Below are 20,164 nucleotides of genomic sequence, written 5' to 3'. Positions count from 1 at the left end.
ATTTCATTACGGTGTTTTTCCCAACAACATGTTTATCCATGTCACTTTTTATTTGTTACACTCTCCATGACAGAGTAGTCACTCTGCACCCCGCCCTCACCTTTATGATCTGATTATTCACATTATAATATCTTTTTTATTTAATATTGAACAGTTTGAAACTCTGAGCTCTGTAATGACATTATAATCACTGAAGCAGATCACAACAGAGTGTGTGTCTGTGTTGTTGGTGCGGTGGTAGAGAGCAGAACAAACCCACCTTGTGAACCACCAAAATGTCATGGTGGAGAGAAAACCTGCCGTGGTCTCAGGGCAGGGGTTCTGAGGAGACAGTGAGAAGAGGCCGGAGAGGTTAAACCAGGACGAGGAGTCTGGATGACTGAGTGTGACCTGCTTTAACAGGCATGGAGGGGCCCCACAGCACTCAGACCTTCAGCTTCTCACAACAGCCAGTCAGCAGGAACAACACACACACACACACACACACACACACACACACACACTGTTCATGGACTGTGAGGTTAGACTGCAGCAGGATGTGACTCACTGGGTCTGTGACGACGCTGGAGAAGAGAGGAGGTTTCTCATTGAAGCAGCAGAGGATCAGCTCACACACCACCAGGCTGAAGTAGAAGTAGAACGTGGAGAATCGCAGCTTGTCTGTCACTTCACTCTGGGAGGTAAAACAAGGACATGCACACACACACACACACACACACACACACACACACACACACACACACACACACACACACACACACAGAAAGAGATGAATTCACATATACAGTTACAAGCACCTGTCACGCAGTGTGTTTACACAGGCAAATTAGGCACGGGTGTCAGAGAGTGAGTTTTCCTACACAAATGTCTGAATGTACAAACAAAAAAAGACAAAGATATAAAGATTATATTAAGATTTAAATAATGCATGGCGGCATGGATAGTAGTAGTTAACAGGACTACGAGTTAGGGCTGAACAATTAATCAATATATATATATATATATATATTTATATGAAGAAGTGCAACATCCAAATCACAGGAGTTGATGAAGGTAAAAGGTAAAACAGACCTTAATGAAGCGTTGTGGTGCTACGATGTAAAACAACAGAATTGTTTGGTACAAACTCCATAAAAAAATCACATCATCTTCATTTTTTAAACTATTTTTTTCAGTGAAAATTAAATCCAAAAATGACCATTCACACTGAAATCTGACTCATATGTCGTTCAGCCCTATTAAGAAGCTACAGCCATGCTAGCAGCTAGCGGCTAGCAGCTCTGTGAGACACCCGCTGATGTTGAGCAGCATGCTAACTACGTGTTGACTCGTGCTAACACAGCCACAGACTTTGTGTTTATGAACGCAGCGTTCAGGTGAGGCTGACGACACCGTCAGGAGTTCTGCAGGTATCGAGTCATAAATCAAATGATCGGACAGGAGCGATTGACCTGCAGATGGCGCCAGGTGAGAGTCGGAGTAAAGTCTCGGTCGAAGCGACGACTCAAACCGTGGTTGACGTTTGGGATGACAGCAACACAGCTTACATGTCACAAGGACCCGAGCTTGAGTTACAGTTCCCTGACGCACAGCTTCTCCATCACACACTGACGACACATCAGCGGCAGTGTGGGGTTCAGTGTCAGAGTTTGGAGCTGGGAATCGAACCACCGACCTTTCGATTGCCTCTGTGAATGAGGTTACTATTACACCTTACTCCAAACTGAATATTCCCAATAACCGAATATTGTGTTTCCATGGGGCTCACCTGGTCGAGAGTGTACCACACAGGCTTAGTCCTAAAAACAGCAGCCGTGGGTTCGAGTCCTCTCTCTCTCTCTCACTGTGGATATCACAATAAAGGCATGGACTAAAGGTCAACTTCCATCTATTCATTTGAGTTCTCAAAACAACACACACACACACACACATATAAAGTAACTCACTCCTCCTTCCTCAGCTGCACACAATCATATAAATGAGCCAAACACGATAATGAATGGAGATGTCGCCGTGGACAAAATCACTTCACTTTTCCTCAGTCATCTTTGTTCATACTTGTATGTGGACCTATTGTCTGAGGCCAACCTGATTATAGTGGCCTGCTCTGACCCCAGCACAGGGCTGCCTGTCTGCCTCATGTACGACTGCTGTTGGTTTTTACCTCCAACGCCAAAGCAGCCACAAGAAATTACAAGCTGTCTTGAAGGAGTGGTTTGGAAAGCTTTCAGCTCCGAGGATTGATGCCAAAGACTGACACACCTTCTGCAACGATCAGCCTCGACTTTAAAACCAGTAAAACTGCTGGAAATTCACTTATTTTTCTTACAGTTTCCAGCCGTTGTAGTAGAAACGTTTAGTAGGTCACTGACCACTTTGCTCCCAGAAGAAAAGGAGACTTATGTGGGAGTCTTGTAATTCCAGTAGATTAAAACTGTGCAGGTCTGGAAGCCAGAACTCTCAGCACCTAACCCAGTAAATACCTGGGTCACTGCTATTTACCAACAACCACGTCCATCCCCATGCACATGATCATCGGTTTGAGCTGCGGCTCTGTGTCTACATATGTAACGTTGTCCTCTGCCTGTGTGCGTCTCCTCCGGCCTGACTCCACCCTCTGTCCGCCCGTCTCCTCTCGCTGCCAGCAGGATTTGTTTGGCGTGTGCTGCGGCTCTGTCGGAGAGGTGAGATAAGTCTGCTCCGAACAACAGGCCCACTATTCCCTCTTCGCTCTCTGCTTAGTGGTGTCCTGGCCTGACCCTCCAAAACATCCACTCACTGTAAGCTGCAAACCAGCTCCTGAGACAGCGTGGCAGGGGAGGCAGGGGAGGAAGGGGGAGGAGGTGGTGCAGGCAGGGTTGAATGATCTAGTGTTCTTAAACGTCAGTAAGACAGAGGAGGAGGAGACGCAGAAGAACAAGGAGGGAGGAGACGAGCTGAAGGACAGTCAGGTGAGGAGGGGGTGAGGACAGACGTGTCGAGGCCCCCCCCCCCGGGGGCCGCGGCGGTCTCTCACCTGGCTGGAGGCCTGCAGGATCTTGGAGCGGAAAGGCACGATGGCACACAGCACAGACAGGAACCAGAAGATGAAGAGGACCCCTGAGGACTGGACCCCACGTAACCTCTCAAACTGGATCAGGAATGTGGCCAGCAGCTGAGAGCGGGAGGGAGGGGGGAGGGGAGGGGAGGGGGGGCAGAGGGAGAGACTGAGTTAGATTAGCCAAGACAGAATCACTCAGGGCATGTGAGGTGAACCTCGGTCGGACTGGGTCAGTCTTTCATGCTGACTGTTCCTCCAGTCCGCCGCAGCCTCACCGTCACTGCTGCTGGTGAACAGCGACGCCAGACACTGGAAGGTCTGACAGGAAGTAAAGACTAATGATGAATAATTAAATAATATTAATAAAATAATGAATAATGAATCTTTTCTTCAGTTAATTTACAAAGCAATTTACTGCATCATGATATATACATTACTGTGATACACTGAGACAGAAGCTTTTAGCCATATGCTCCAGCACTAGCTCGTATTAGCTTCCTCACAACACCTGATATTCCTCCGTTTACTCTCTACACAGAAACCAAATCCCTGCAGTTTCCAAACAGGATCAATGTCAGTGACCGCTCACTGATGACTTCCTGTTAGAGAAGTCAGTCTGTGACCAGCGGATCAATGAAAGAGCCCCTCCCTCATTGTAACCACTGAGGTGTCTCGGACCGAGGCCCTGGATCCCCCTCCGAACTTTGATGTGGAGCCCTGAAGCCTCCAGGTCACAAACACTGAGAACACACACTGAAGCAGGACTTACATCACATTTTCAAAAGAGGAAGAAGGACGAGAATTGAACTTTGTTTGTGAAATAAATAAATCAACAGACAGAATTTGTTAATCAAAGCAGATTATTTTTATACGTCTTAAAACGTCAATGGGATCCAGAGCTGAAAAGATTTCCTACGTGTCCTATGATAACATCTCCATATTTGCATATGTAAAAAAATGTTTGTATAATTCCACAGTAAAATCTGCATAGAGTAACAATGCTGCTTTCAAACCGGGACTTATTCAAAAACCGTCTATTTTTACAGATATGAATGTCGAACATAAAGAAGGTCATTAAACCTGTGAGAGAGCATCAGGTGAAACCAGAGCCACACATCGTCTGACTGATAACTACACGGACAGGATAAACTCTCACCATCGTCATGCCCAGAACCAGTGGGGTGATGAAGTAGATGGGCGGCTGGCTGTGTCCCTGCCGCAGCTCGTGGAATGTGTAGAAGAGATCTGTCCAACACACGATCCACAACATCAGGCCGAACACCTGAGAGACCGTGAGACAGAAAAACACACATGAAACGCTGTAAAAACATGCGGAGGAAAAGTTCTGCTCACTGCTGGTCTAAAACACCTAGAGGAACCATAACAGTCCTCAAACTACAGTCGCTGGTGTCGGTTGTGGTTCAGCAGTTACAACAGAGAACACTATAGATTTCCTGAAAGTAAATCTGGAAACTTTTCATTTTCCATATTAACGATATTGTGACGTATTTGTATTTAAGTGTTTGTTTGTTTTCAGATACAGTTTTTTTTTAATCTTGTAAATCATATAAAGACAAAATCACATCATCAACATAAATGTTTCTGCTGTTTACCTTAATGTTGAATGTGATGACGATCATAGAAGAAAATTTTCTTTGCAACAACATTACAGCACATGTGTAATACAGATGTGGAATGAGACATGTTGTTCTACTCTTTCATTTAAGAAAACAGTATAAACACAAACTGAATGAGTTATGTTTATGTGTGGTCATCTGTCACTGTTTCAGTGACAAATGTGCATTTTTTGGTTACAGATCGTGAGTTGTGTTAGATTGTGTGTTGGATGTGTGGCTGAAGTGACTGAAAAAAGATGGATGAATGGATGAACGGATGAACGGATGAAGTCCCGTCTCACCGTTTTGAACCTGTTGAGGATGGACATCATGATGTAACCTCTGTTGTTCCTCTTCAGATAGAACAGGTAGATGGGGCAGGCGGCCCACAGGTAGATGCACGGCAGCCATGACAGGACTGACAGCTGGAAACACTCCGGGAGGTCGGGCCGGTCTGTGTGGAGCGTCTGATTGGCTACCTGCAGAGGGACACAGGAAGTGGAGCAGAGCTTCAGTTTACAGAACACAACTGTACACACACACACACACACACACACACACACACACACACACACACACACACACACACACACATCATACCAGATGTTTTCCTTGAACTGAAATCTGTAAACACTTTGAGCCCATGTGCCTGGGGGAGGGGGGGGGCTGATGTGAGAGCCAGTTCTTGGCAGAAACAGTGAAAGGAACAAAACAACTGTAAACTCCAGCTTTTTGTAGACACACACACACACACACACACACACACACACACACACACACACACACACACACACACACACATATATAAGTATATACACACATTATTATGAATGAAACGTTCACTGCTCTCAGGCTGTAGTTGCATTATTATGTTATTATATTATCATTATATCAGTGGCATCAAATGGTCTTAAAATGACAATAACATTGTTTGAATTATTTCTGGGACACTATATCATCCAACAGAAGCTGTTGTCATGACGTTAAGGGAAGCTCCATATGTGACATGTTAAAACAACACTGTATGACAACAGTGTGATTCATTATTTAGCTGAGTGACCACAGTGGAGGAAGAGGAGGAGGAGGAAGAGGATGGTTCAGTAAACATGACTCAGTGGTTATCGTGCTCCCCTGGACAAACACGATTGAAGGCCCACCCACGGACAGAACAAGATAAACACAGCTGCCAGCCTCTCCATACATCACCACCACACCCACCCGCTGAGTGTAGTGGTAGTAAAGGAAGTGAGGGGTTAGCGTGTGTGTGTGTGTGTGTGTGTGTGGATTAAATAGAGCAAAAAGCTTCTTTCATTTTTTTTAACCCAGACTTTTAATTTGAAAAAAACAAACCTCCGTCACACACTCAGCCTACTGTGTGTTTTCAGTCACACACTCTGAACTGAAGCTTGATGAATGATGCAGCAGAAAATAGGAGGAAAAAAACACGTCAGACCTGAACACATCATCATTTTTACATCGTGTTTTACGTGTGTGTGTGTGTGTGTGTGTGTGTGTGTGTGTGTGTGTGTGTGTGTTTGGGGTGGGGGGGTGATCTGAGTTGAATAATGACCAGAACATTATGATGTCTCAGTGAAGTTGACCTTTGACCTTTTGGATATAAAATGTCATCACTTCATTTTTTAGACATTTGAGTTAAATTGTGTCATAATTAATAAATTTGGATTTTGTGAGACCACAGTGACCTTTGACCTTTGACCACCAAATTCTAATCAGTTCATCTTTGAGTCCGACTGAATGTTTGAACTAAATCAAATTAAAGTCAGACTCAATCCTGGACCCACATCAGACATGTTCATACTCCACTGAACTGTTGAACACACCACAACTCCTCCACCCTCCAGGTGAGGCTGAGCAGACCGGACTCTCACCATGACAGGTTCAAATCAGTCAGTAAATACCAGTTTAATGACTGACCACACACACACACACACGCGCGCGTCTCGTTAACTCTTCTCTCTCCAGTTTTAATTCGTTTCTGCTGCTGACTGATCTTTCACATTCATGTCAACATAAAGAGACGATGTCAGCAGATGTTTACACAGAAAACCTGCTTTAAAGAAATTACTATTAATAATACTAAACGTAAAGCTCTGCGGTTGCTATGAGACACTCTCTCTGCTGTTCATCTAAGCCGTGGACGAACATGTTTAAACTTTCCGATCAGACACCGAAGGTTTTCTACCTGCACTGAATGCACGACCTTTATTCCATTTCACAGACTTTCAGGCTGTTATCAGTCCACTTAAGACCTGAAACATGACACTCCAACAAAAGAGGAGATTAACAGGGTGAGGTGAAGCCAGGAGAGGAGGAGGAGGAGGAGGCTTCATTCAACCAGGGAGAAACCTCATGAGAGAGAGCAGAGAGACTGAAGCCCATCAGCTGTGACAGGAGCAGTTTAACCTGCAGGTTGCTCACTCATCACTGTGGCACCGCTCCTGGTTTTATCAGTCACACCTGACTTCATTAGAACAAAGTGACCTCAGTTAGTGAAAATAATTGTTGCTTGATGAGACAATGAAATCCGTGTTAAAGTACGTTGAATGAAGCCCAGGTATCTTTATCTTTATCTAGGTATCTTAACTTTTCATCAATTAATTAATCGCAGCGGCTCAGCAGTGAACCGGCAACTGGCTCCACACTTTCATTCAAGCGTCGCTAAACTCTGATTGGTGCTTGGACGTAGGTGACGTCAGCTCAGTCCACGTGAGCCCCGCCCTCTTCAAACAACACACACACACACACACACACACACACACACACACACACACACACACACACACACACACACACTCCACAGCTCCACGGAAGAAGCTGATGAATCGTTTTTCAAACTTCAGAAAACAGAGTGTAAAACAGCAATAAATCAAGATCTGAATGATGATTATCTCCAACAGAGCTGCTGCTGTACGACGAGTCCCGACATTTACCACGTCTCAAGTTTCTCCTGTTCCTGGAAGAAACTCCGGGTGTAGGAAATTTACCCAGTAATCCTGATGGAGAGCGTTCGGATTTAGAATCTGGTTTATTGCCAAGTAGGTTTTCGACATACAAGGAATTTGCTTTGGTGTTAAGAGTACAAAGCAAAGAAATATAAACCACGATAAAACAAACAAGCGCTGCAGGTCAGATATCTGAAATATAAACAATAAGATAAAATATTTGTGATAAAAAACACAGATTCCTGTTCCCACTCTGTTCCAGGTCCACATCACCAGCAGGGACCTTTCCCTCCTCCTTCATCCACTGAATCTTCATATTATGACTCATTTAATCCCGATTATGATCTTTCACTTTCACTTCTCTTGGTCCACCTTTCACTCGCTGACACAGTCTGCTGTGTAACGTGTGAGTTCATACGACACAGGCAAACTCCAACCCTCTGATAAATGATCAATCAAACCCATGGATCCGTTCCAGTCCCATTCATGCTCATCTCATCTAAAGGTGAAACAATTAGTGAGAGCAAGAGGTTTGTCTGCTGCAGACTGGTGATCACACTGTGAAGGTAAACTGTTGAACATCTCTCAGAGCTGAGCTCGATGATAAACAGCTGCTCACTAAAGACAATGAGCAGTGGTTTGTTGTCTCAGCTAAACTGAACCAAACTTTATTATTATTATTATTATTATTAACAGAAGGTTTTTTTTTTGGTTGATCAAACGTTTTACTTGAGTTTAAACTTTTTTTTAATTAAAGTTTGTGTAAAATGTCTCCTCTTATGTTAGCATGTTAGCATGTTAGCACCAGTGGTGGAGGAAGTCTTCACCACACTGTCAAAGTAAAAGTCCTGCATGGAAAATGTTAACTTAAAGTCTGTGAGTATTATCGTGAAAATGTACATGAATACAATTATATATGATCTCATTAGATTATTATGACTCGTGCTAATGATTACTGTCATTATGATTAAGCAGCTGATTATTTCTCCAATAATTCATTTACTGTACGTGTCAGCAGGACTGGTCCTGTCTGTAACACACACTCACTGGTGTCAGCCTCAGTGTGTGTGTGATGAATCTAATCAGTTCATCTGTGATTCCCAGTGAGCGGCTGAGTGCAGCGGGGCATCAGCAGGAACCTGTTCGTGTTAACAGAGCTGCAGGTCAGAAAATAGTGAGGCTGAATAAACCTCACACACACACACACACACACACACACACTTGAGTTACACGGCTCAACACAGCTGGACATTTAAACTGCTGCTTTCTCGATCGTTATTTTCCTGACTGAGGTCGTTGAGCTCACATCTCACTTCTGTCACACTAATATTTGCTTCATCACAACAGACAAGTTCAAGCAAGTTCAGCTTTTCCTGATTCACTGTGATCATCAGCTCCGACTCACAGGTTAGACTTCACCTGAGTTCACCTCTGAGCGAGCAGGTGAGACTGTAGATGGAGAACATGTTGTAAAAGCTTGTTTTATCATTATATTTACTGCTGTCAGTTACTCTCTGATCAGTGTTTATTATTACCATCTTCAGAAACATGACATCATGTTGTTTTTAGGGGTTAAAGGTCACTGAACTGAAACATAACGTGACTGAACCTTTGAGGTCAAGGGTCCAAAACAGGAAGAGAAAAGTTTGAACTTCTGGGAAATAAACTCTTTTACTTTCTTACACAACTCTCTGTAACTGAACCGTAAAGCTCAAACACTAGCCGGTTAGCTTAGCTTAGCATAAAGACTAAACAGGGAACCAGCTAGCCTGGCTTCAGTTTCTGTGGGGATTTAAGAAACACACGAGTTGATCATAGACTGTAAACAAAGATGGACGTCACCTCTGTGACGTCACCCACAGGTTGCTGAAGAGCTCAGACTGAGCTGCTCCACCATCGCCATCTTGGCAGTGCCTGACTCCAGCTTCATCTTCTCAGACTAATGAGGAGCAACAAATATTATATTTTATTATATTATATCAACTCAGAGATCAAATTTCATATTCCAGAAGGAATTTTATCATGTGTCAAAACACTACAGACAACAGAGCCACCAGTAAATTACCAAAGGGCTGAAGAGATAACGGGTTTTTTTGACGGCGCACACTGACCAGCCGGTCATCTCAGGAGCCGGTAGGACGGTACGCACGTCTCCGAACACGCCAAAGCAAATTTCCAAACAGCCGTTATTATAAATAAACTGACGACATACTTGAAGTCTTAGTGGAAAAAACATCAGAACTCAATGAAGTGATATAAAAACAGTCGTAGAGTGAAATTTGGTTCAACTTTGAGCCCGTCACTATTTGGTGCGAAAATGTAATTCTGGGATACTTAGCTGTCCCACGTCCGCACAAGTCACGAACAGATGCATCATCAATTAAAACCAACACTTGACAACATTTGATCTGTACTTGGGTGGATGTGGACTTTGAATTGGAACAGCACTTGAGCTGCGACTGAGGATGTTTCACAAGAACAGAGAAGAATGCGGATTGAGAAACGGCTCATGTTTGCGCCAGGGCTGAAGAAATTCCCTCTAGGTGTTACTGAGATATCACGTTCAAGAGAATGGGACGACCTGAGAACATGAAGCCTCGGGTCCTGACAGTCATAAGAACAGCTGGTGTGAGTCTGACTGACTCCACTTATACTTGTACAGAGTTCAGAGAAGGGCTGGGCGATAAAACGATAACAATAATTATCGCAAAATTATTTTTCTCGATAGAAACACTAAAAATGTTCAATAAATATTTGATATAATTCATTTCTATGCTTATAGCACGCCCACAAATGAATCACGAACAGCCAATCATGTCACAGGAATAGAGATCTGCATTGCGCAAGTTATGACGCACGGTGAGAGAAAAAGAAAAAGCAGAACGCAGCTCGGAGGACGAAGCTATCGTCGACGAGAGAGGTCCACTCAACTTCAGTAGCTGGGAGATATTTCGGCTGTTTACAGTCCTGCACACTGTGCCGGAGACACGGTCCATCAAAGACAGGCACAAACCTGCTTCATCATCTGAAACAAGATCACCTGTTAGAACACACAGGAAGTAGGAAATCACAGGCCCAAACGAGTGTTAGTTAGTGGACGAGCGCCAGGTCAGAACCCAGTGCAAATCTTCTTCGTCTATCTATTTTTTAATTCATTTTGCAGTTTGATCGTGTTACATGTGTGCTGTACCACACTGCAGAACTTAATTTTCTATTCACTCTGTTGAGTAAAAAAAAGGACTGAAAAGGATTTTGATCAAGCATATTTTATCCTATTTTGAACGTTTGTACCTCAGACTTTTTAAATGTTCTGTGTTTCTCTATAAAACTATAATTGACTCAATTCAGGAGCAAAAATCAGCCTTTAAACCTGAAAGAAATAACGAAGTGGCATTTATCATGATAAATATCGATATCGCCTGAGATGGAAACTTTTATCGTGATGATCGAGGGAAGAGGAGATGAGGTGCAGCGGCTGGTATGAGGGGAAGGCTGACGACAGTAAAGACAGCGGGGGGGACAGGAACTGCTGCCGGTCATGTTCACCAACACTCTGACATCATGCGCATTCCTATCTGCCGTTGGATACAGAGGAGTGATGATGATTCAGGGAGATTTCTGCCTTTTACTTGTATGAAAACCAATAGAAAATATCACAGAGCAGACAGGAAGTGAGCGAGACTGTGCAGACTGAAGATAATAAATCACAGACCAGCTGGAGGAACAACGCACAGGTCTGACGGGAATCCGACTCTTTCTACAGAAGGTTTCTGATAAGCGACTCTCTCTAACACCAGTTTATCACACGGTTGCGTCCTGACATCCCGAGGTGAAAACAACAGTTTCACAACTTCTCCATTCTTGATTTTCTGCTGTGTTAGCAGCTCAGGAAACAGATCCCCTGTTTTCTGTAAAAACACTACTACAGTGTTAGAGACCGGGGTTGACTGGGAGGAGATCAGACTACCCTCCTCCATCCAATAAACAACACTATGGAAACTTTAACACAATAATGTTAAATAACAGAAGGAATGATAACTAACATATTGTATGTAAGTTTGTTTCAGTTGCACTAATGAAATGAGAATTTTGAAGAAATCATATCATGTGGATGAGTAACGGGAAGAGAAAGTACTTTCCATTCATCAGGATTCAACTGTGACACTGAAATCAACCAGACCACGTTACAGTCGTACTCATTAATAAAACCTCATTTATAAAACTACATTACCAGGATTCCTGAACTTACTTCACGTTACGTTCTAGTCACTACAGTGAAATGTGGTATTATATTTACTGATATGTCGTTTCTGGCTGGACCACAGCCCTATAATCACAAATATCTGTGACTGACTGAGTGATCAGAGTTTCACTATTGGTCAGCCAAGTGCCACGTGACTGAGTTGGAGTTTCCCCATTGATTTCCCATTTTTTGGACAAACCTTGGCTGTAAAAGAGTCTCCAGTTCTGCCCTCTCTGAATGATAACAGGAAGAGATGATGTCAGTTGTTTACAGTTTATCTACGCCCTCGCTTTCACACATTGACCATATGTGGTCACAACAGATACTCGGTTTAGACCTGGTCACAATGACCAACGGCTGAGGAGCTCAGACATCAGCTAAACTGAACCAGCTAACAGCTCTCAGTCTCATCTTCACCTGCTGAGCTAATATAAACAGTACTAGCTAACTATTAGCTAACTACTAGCTAACGTTACAGTTTTACACACTGACGGAACAAGCTGCTGCTCAGCTCTGGGTGTCAGGTACCAGTCACTCAGTGTGACTAAGAACTGGTGCTGAACAATTAATCAAAATATAATGAAAATATATAAATTCACAGGAGCTGCTTTTTGATAAAGGTAAAATGTGTCACAACGGACCGTAAACATGTAAAAGAAACACGTTTGTTTGGTACAAGACTCGACAAAAATCACACCATCGTCGTTTTTGAATGTATTTATTGAAAATTACTGAACTCATGACTCATCTTGTAATTGCAACATGTCTTTTGCATATCACTCAGCTCCACTAAAAACCAACTGTAACTAAGGGATTCAGACTAATGTTTACCACCTGTTAGCTGTTGGTCAGTTCTGTCCAGCTGACACCTGACGTGCACAGATACCTAACGCTACAGCCCGATGGGCTAATCATGGAATAACTCTGGACACAGCTCATAAAAACTAAAAATGAGACGCCTGCCAACAGCTGTGATCCTGCCCCCTGATTTTAAGGAGGGAAACTGGAGCAGGGACGTCGTCGCGAGGAGACACTTTAAATTTTAAAAGGTGTTGTAACGGCAAACACTCTGGCTCAGACCCTGCTGCTGTTTTATACAGTCATCCAGAAAAGAAATGAATGAATGGATAGAAGAAGTGCAGTGATTGTGAGACGTTTCTGTGACACAGAAGAAAAAAAACTAATGAGTCATGAAGATGAAACGTTGATCATCGGTGCTACTGTTGTTTGACCACAGTCAGATTTCTCACTGACCCTGAAGCATCATCTCTATAACCCACGTCAGTTAAAAGGTAACACACACCTCAACTAACACACGCTAACGACTGGGAAACCCTGGACATTCCCACCAAACACCCCTGTCGTCATGAGCACGACTTCTTCAATCACAGCGACTTCCTCTTCCTCGGTTTCTGTTGAGCTCACAGATTTACACTCAGTTCCTCCTCCTGCTCTTTCTCTTCGCTCACAGCTGTAATTCAAGCTGCCGCTGACAGAGTGAGCTGCTCTATAACGCTGAGGATAAACAGGCTTTACATCAGCCTGGTGCCGTGTGTGCTACCTGCTGCACCTTCCCCCGTCTGCACCCTGTAACCCTAACCCCCCCGCTGCTCCGTTACACGCATACAGCATACAGCATACAACATATAACATACAACATACAACATACAACATACAACATACCACATACCACATACAGCATACAACATACAACATACAACACACAACATACAACATACAACATACAACATACAACACACAACATACAACACACAACATACAACATACCACATACAGCATACGACACGTTAGTTTCTCCATGTGCGTGTTGCATCAACAACATGATAATTATTATATATCAGTATGTTTGAGCTGCCATTACTCTAGTAGCTGAAATATCAAAAGGTATACACAGGAGAGGTCTGTTCAAATATGTTCTGGAGCTTTCAGTTGTATCCCATGGTCTTCCCAAGTTTCCATTTTAAATTTCTATTTTATCTCCAGAATTATTACTTTGAACAAATCCCACAACAACAATGATGATAAACTGATTCATTTTTGATAAATTAATATAAACTAAGACAAGATTTACATAAGATAAATAATAGATAAATAATATAGTATAACAATATAGTATGTGCAGATAGATAGAATATGTCATGTGATACAACTGAAAGCCCAAATCACATCTACTAAAGGGCTCTGAGGTTTATTGAGGAACATTTTTTACAAACAGCTGAAAAGTGACGGAGATCCATAAACAGCAAGAAGAAGAAAGTATCACAGGATTGTTTTTATGATGAAGCAGCTGCAGTCACACCACACACACACACACACACACACACACACACACACACACACACACACACACACACACACACACACAGTTTGTTGCTGCATCACAACAGAATATAATGACTATGATTCAGCAGAGCTGGAGGTTGATAATGTCAGAAATAATTATTCAGTTTATTATAATCCACCGTTTTAATTATTTTCTGACATTGTAAAAACCAAACAAGTGATTCATTAATCCAGAAAATAATCAGATGATTCATCAAAGGTGGAAATAATTATTATTGATGACCCTGATCTGTTAGATAGCGTTAATAGCTCTGATTTTATTACAGTAATAACATTAGACACAAACGATAAGAAACAGTGAAAGCACCATCACAGTATTTACCTCTCCATGGTGAGAACACTGATTCACCACAGCTACAGCTCTGTAAACAGTCCGGCAGCTCAGGGACAAGGTGCTGGTTTTATCTTGATCTTATCCGTCTAAAGAAGGTGTTATATCAACAGAGACTTTCATTAAGACGGAGCTCAGCTGTCACTCAGAGGCTGATTCATTAATCTACAACACTGACCTGATCTGAGGTCAGCTACAGATGAAGGAGCAGGTTACATATCACACTTTTAAAAACAGACGGGTTACAAACTCAGTCCGTGGCCGAGCCTCAGCGTTTGACCTGACTCTCAGAGAACAGGCCCTGTTGCATGCTGGGGGATTACAACTGGCTGCAGTTTGTTTGAAGTGGACGTAAACAGCAGCACAGAGTGAAGACTGGAAAACAACCTGGCCTCAGAGAAAATTCTGCCCCGGTCTTAACCCTTCATGAGACGACACTCCGCTGCAGAGCTGCAGCAGGTTCTTAAAGGCAGCGTGGGCCCAAGGCCTCCACACACACACACACACACACACACACACACACACACGTGCAGAGCTAAAGCTGCACTGATCTAAACTGTCATATTAACAACAGATTAAAGTGACTGAGTGAAAGGCGACGGACCTACGGTGGCCCTGAGAGCTCAACACACTGCAACTTCAAGAAACACAAACCAGTTCAGAAAACACCTTCATCAATGTGACAACACACGAGCTGCAAATACTGATAACACAACAGAGGCGTTTCCAGGGGACGCTGAAAAGGGACGAACCCGGCTGCGATGCACTCGCGTGATGTCTTATATATACTGTTGAGTTTTGAAATGAAAAGCATTGAACAACAAGTGTGCACTGATTATATGTATTAGATTAGATGGATTACAATACATGAGAAATAATTATTCAATTTATCAATGACTGGAAATCATCATGTATATTTTTAATTATCTTCTGATGTTTTAAAGACAAACAACTGATTAATTAACCCAGAAAATAATCAGATTTATAAAAAAAAATAATTGAAAATAATTATTATCATGCATTAAAATACATCACGCGAGTGCGTCCCAGCCGGGTTCGTCACTTTTTAGTGTCCCCTGGAAACAGCTCTGTTGTGTTATCAGTATTTGCAGCTCGTGTCTCCGGGTGGAGCACAGACTCAGTCAGAGAAGAGCTGGTGAACGTGGAGGAGGATTTATCAGCTGAAGAGAACGATATCTCTGTCAGGAGATGGTGGAGACCAAAACAAACAGGTGAATACTGACCTCACATTCCCCAAGGGTCAGAAACATGAGTCTGCTGGATGCGTTCATAAATACAAACTCACCATAACAGCCGAGTGTTGTGTCGCTCTGAGCCACGTGATCTAAAACAGTTAGTGCAGGTTTAAAGCAGCTCTACACCGGCGGCTCCGTGTTTACAGAACACAGTCACTATCTGCATTTCCACAACAAGCACTTTGCAGAGGGCTGATATCGACAAGACCACGAACAAAACTCCTCCGACCCCCCATGGAGATGTCAAAGAGAAAAATGTATGAGGAGGGGAAGACTTTTACTGTAACACATGGCAGGTCACAGGTAGTGACTGAGGAGGCTTTTTCAATGCCGCATCAGAACAGGATTCAACAAATTTAATATTGTTACACTTTTATCTGATGTTAAAGTTCAACATGAAGCTTGTAAATAGTTTTGCCTCCATTCATACTTTATGCTACATTATATTTGCAGCACAAACAACTGGAGACGTGCTGAAACTGCACAATGAACAGACTTCCACAGAATTCCCAACATCCTCTGAAGGCAGCGTTTGGGTTCAAAAACTGGTTCACGATAAAATCAAACACTGATCTGTATCTGACAAACACAGCATGAGTACTTCTGGTGCTGCTGTTGTGTTTAATGACTGTGGGAAAACACACCTGTAACAGACCAGCAACAGGCTGCAACATCTGTATTGCTGCATGATTAAAATAATAATAATAATAATAATAAAACTTTTAAAAAAAATTATTATTTTAAAACTGAACACACATATGGAAATATAATACATGGCATATATGTGTTTATATCAAGAGTAATGTCATATTATTATCACCTATATACATCCTTTGGACATATGAAGATATACTTTTATTGTCAAATCTGAACATGTACATACTGTATATTAAAAATGATGCTGAATCTATATATGGTTTAACAATATATATTAAATTAATATATATATATATATATATATAAGTTTATTAAAACAACTGGGAAAGTTTATATAACTGGGAAAGTGGTCTCAGACTTTTGGACCCTAGTGTTTATAATATCAACATATATTAACATGCTATGTCTACAATATAAGCATACATACATAACATATTAACATTTATAAACATACATATTTGTATGGGCTAGACATGAAATTATTACAATATCTAACAGGTTTCATATGTATTTTTTTACATGTTTTTATCTTATATGTAAATGTGTTTCATATATGGAAATTCATTATGTACATATATAATATTTGTGTATGGGTGCGTGTGACGGCAGTTTCGTCATCCAGGTGAGTCTACAGGTGAACAGGTGATCTCTGAGGAAGAATAAAAGCTTCAATAATATTCCCAGTGGGATTTAATGTGCGTGTCTGTGGAGCTGTTCTGTTCTGTGGTGTGATATTCATGGTGCTGACACATTAAAGAGTGAGTGTGGAGTTATAGTCAGTTAGGGATAATTGTCTCCTGTGAGTTTTCTATAAGGTGAAATATTGTGATGATCCTGCAGGAGCTACAGCTGCTGACTGAGATGAGTTCATGGACCTGATCTGTCACAAACACTACAACACATTCAGATAAACTTTACAACTCCGTGTTCTTCCTCTGTAAACAACAACACGCTGTTTTGTTTTTTATAAAGCTAAACGAATGGATGTGATGTAACCTCGTATTAATTGGTGTCTTGTTCACGTAGTAATCCGGTAATGACGCTGATATTTACGGTGAACCGCGAACTTCTGAACGGGGAGAAAACAAAAGCAGCCGGTCACATAACTTTGTGCATCCTTTTTCAGATAGTACGCGAAGTACACACAAAGCCAGTGGAGTTACAGTATCTTGTGACACACACACACACACACACACACACACACACACACACACGGTCATGACGGAGACCGGGGACGACGCAGCGTACTCACCCAGAAGGGAAGCTGCGGTCCGCACAGCCGCTCCATCTCTGCCGTGGCGGGAGCCCGCGGAGCTCTTTTATCTGCTCTGAAGGTCGAGCCCTCTCTCACCGATCTCCGCTTTCCTGATCCTCTCGCCGTGAAAAAAAAAAGACGCTCGTTATCTGTCACATGCCACACCGGCGGTCGGTTAGGCCCTGTGTTGTAGCGGAACCGCCTCGGTATTTTATTGCGCCGCCCCCCACCCACCCGGACAGCGTGGACCGACCTGCGTCAGGAAACGCTCCGTTCCTTCCGCTCTTGAGAGGCGAAGCGGAGAACTCATCTGGAGCCTGCGAAGAATTAACCGAGGTTAGGGTGAAGGAAGGCAGGGCGGCTACTTACTAACCCCGCCCCCTACCTCTCTCTCTCTCTCTCTCTCTCTCTCAAACACACACACGCACGCACGCACGCACACATACATACATACATACATACACGCACACACACGAAGTCATGCTGAGTCACAGGGGTCAGATGTGAATTTACAGGTAAATTGCTGTTTCAGTATGTGTTAGCAGCAATTAGCAACTTTATACACACACACACACACACACACACACACACACACACACAAAATAAACACTCCTCAGCTCGCCCTCAGTGAGTAGGTACCTTGTACCTACCTGAGTATTAACGTACCCTTCACCTCCAACACCTGTGTCAAAGGAAATTAAATTTAAAGTTCAGATGTTAAGCAGCATCGTTTACAGAAAGTAGAGTTTAGTGGGATGATTAATGAGATAAGCCCTGAGAGCTCAACACAATGCAACGTGTAAACAGACAAAACACAGAAAAACACCCTCAACAATTTGACAACACACAACAGAAGTGTTTCAAGGGGACGCTAAAAAGTGACGAACCACACACTTCGGTTCACTCTGTGACTTCTGAAGTTAAAAGTATTGAACAAGGGTGCAAGGATGTAATATAATACAAGTGCGTCCCAGTAAACCATGACAATGAGCCAGTAGGCAAATAGTAGCTCCAGTTCTCCGGGTCCTGAACACACCTGTGCACCATGCTAACAGACAGTGCCCCCCCCCGTAAACAGAGCAGTGGGGGTCATGTGAGATATCCCAACCTGAAGATGCCCCGTGTGAAACAGCTGTTAGTCCAGTGCTAATGACTGTGAGCTGCGATGGCTCCTGCTGACGTGAACTACATTTACAAGTCAGATATTCGTGATTACAGTAACTCCGATAAGACATGAACGCGACATTAGCAAGGTGTGGGAGTAGAAAGGGTTTTTACACCCGTCACACAAATATTTCATGTTTGCAACTGAGTGCAGCAAGAATACCTTGAAGGAGTGTGTGCGCCCTTATGTGCTTATTAGTTTCTATGACAACAGCCTCTTCACCCTCTTTATGAACAGCGTTGCCCTCTGATGTGGTTAAATTACTTGAACAAACGACTTTGTTTTGAGTAAACGGACACTTTAAGTGTTACTGCCTGGTGAAATGACTGACTGGTGCATCCTTAGCTTGGAAGTGAAACCCAATATTACTTGGTATTATCTAACTCACATCATGCATCGCTCAGTTACAGAGTCCTTCCTCTGTTTTGGTTAAGGCTGTATCTCTGTGGCGTTAAGAGTGGTGAGGTTATATCTGCCTGAGTTCTGAGATACCGACCTTCAAAGTTCTCAGTAATCGTTGAGTCAGATAAAACTTTAACAAACCAAGGTCGCACGCTGTGGTGCAGGGAAGTCAACGCGGGTCATTACAGGGAGGTAAGAAATGTACAGTGCTTTATGTTGGTTCGGGCTCATTATAGAAAGAGCAGAGGTGTTCTGTCGGCTGTCGGTGGGAACATCTGCAAACCTTAGCAGCACTGACTGAACTTAACACCACATTACACTGACATTCCTGTCGTATAGGCTGCACATGCTCTCAGCAGTGAGGCTTTGTTAAGTCTCCGGGCCTCCTGCTGCAGAGGATCTTACAACGGGGATCTGATTACCACACGTTAAGCCCTTCTGTTCTCTATACGTTCCAAGAAGAGCTGACCTTGGCCCGCAGACAGATGCTTAAATGTCCTCAATTAGTTGGATATCCTTTCTAATGCAGTGCAGATGGATGAAGATGCCCAGCTGAAGACCTGCAGAGTGTGGACTGGTGCCATGTAAGGGAAGACCTGTGCTGTATTTACAGTGCAGGAGCTGTCACAGCACATCACGTATCAGCAGCGTCACATTATGCAAGGGAGGCCTTAACAGAGCAGCTCCGCCCCAGGACCTGTAAGCCCGTTTATCTCCACATGCTGGGCCAGGACGGCCCTGCGCCTCCCTGACGGCTGTTCGATTTACACAGGAGACCTGAAGCTGCAGAAATCGTGTCACAGAAAATAAATGGATGAAAGCTGGAAGTTATAAATAAGTAAAACCCTGTGAAGCCTTAAGGATGATTTCAT

General features: G+C 43.0%; 1 protein-coding gene across 3 annotated transcripts in view; it reads right to left on the bottom strand.

Moving 5' to 3' along the window:
- Positions 1 to 18,029, bottom strand: part of abcc3 (ATP binding cassette subfamily C member 3) — a 43,089-nt gene extending 25,060 nt beyond the window's left edge. For all 3 annotated transcript variants that reach the window (XM_022743407.1, XM_022743406.1, XM_022743408.1), the window contains exons 1-6: positions 17,723 to 18,029; positions 4,959 to 5,135; positions 4,197 to 4,322; positions 3,017 to 3,154; positions 548 to 673; positions 260 to 321 (exon numbers count right to left, since the gene is read on the bottom strand). In XM_022743407.1, the coding sequence (XP_022599128.1) occupies positions 260 to 321; positions 548 to 673; positions 3,017 to 3,154; positions 4,197 to 4,322; positions 4,959 to 5,135; positions 17,723 to 17,758 (665 nt within the window). In that variant the 5' untranslated portion in view covers positions 17,759 to 18,029. The remainder of the gene's footprint in view (positions 1 to 259; positions 322 to 547; positions 674 to 3,016; positions 3,155 to 4,196; positions 4,323 to 4,958; positions 5,136 to 17,722) is intronic.
- Between the last annotated feature and the right edge of the window lie 2,135 nt (positions 18,030 to 20,164).

This window comes from Seriola dumerili, unplaced genomic scaffold, assembly GCF_002260705.1.
Source record: "Seriola dumerili isolate Sdu_G_001 unplaced genomic scaffold, Sdu_1.0 BDQW01000068.1, whole genome shotgun sequence".
Lineage (NCBI taxonomy): Eukaryota > Metazoa > Chordata > Actinopteri > Carangiformes > Carangidae > Seriola > Seriola dumerili.
The sequence above is the reverse complement of the archived record's forward strand: the minus strand, read 5'-3'. Positions and strand labels throughout refer to the sequence as shown.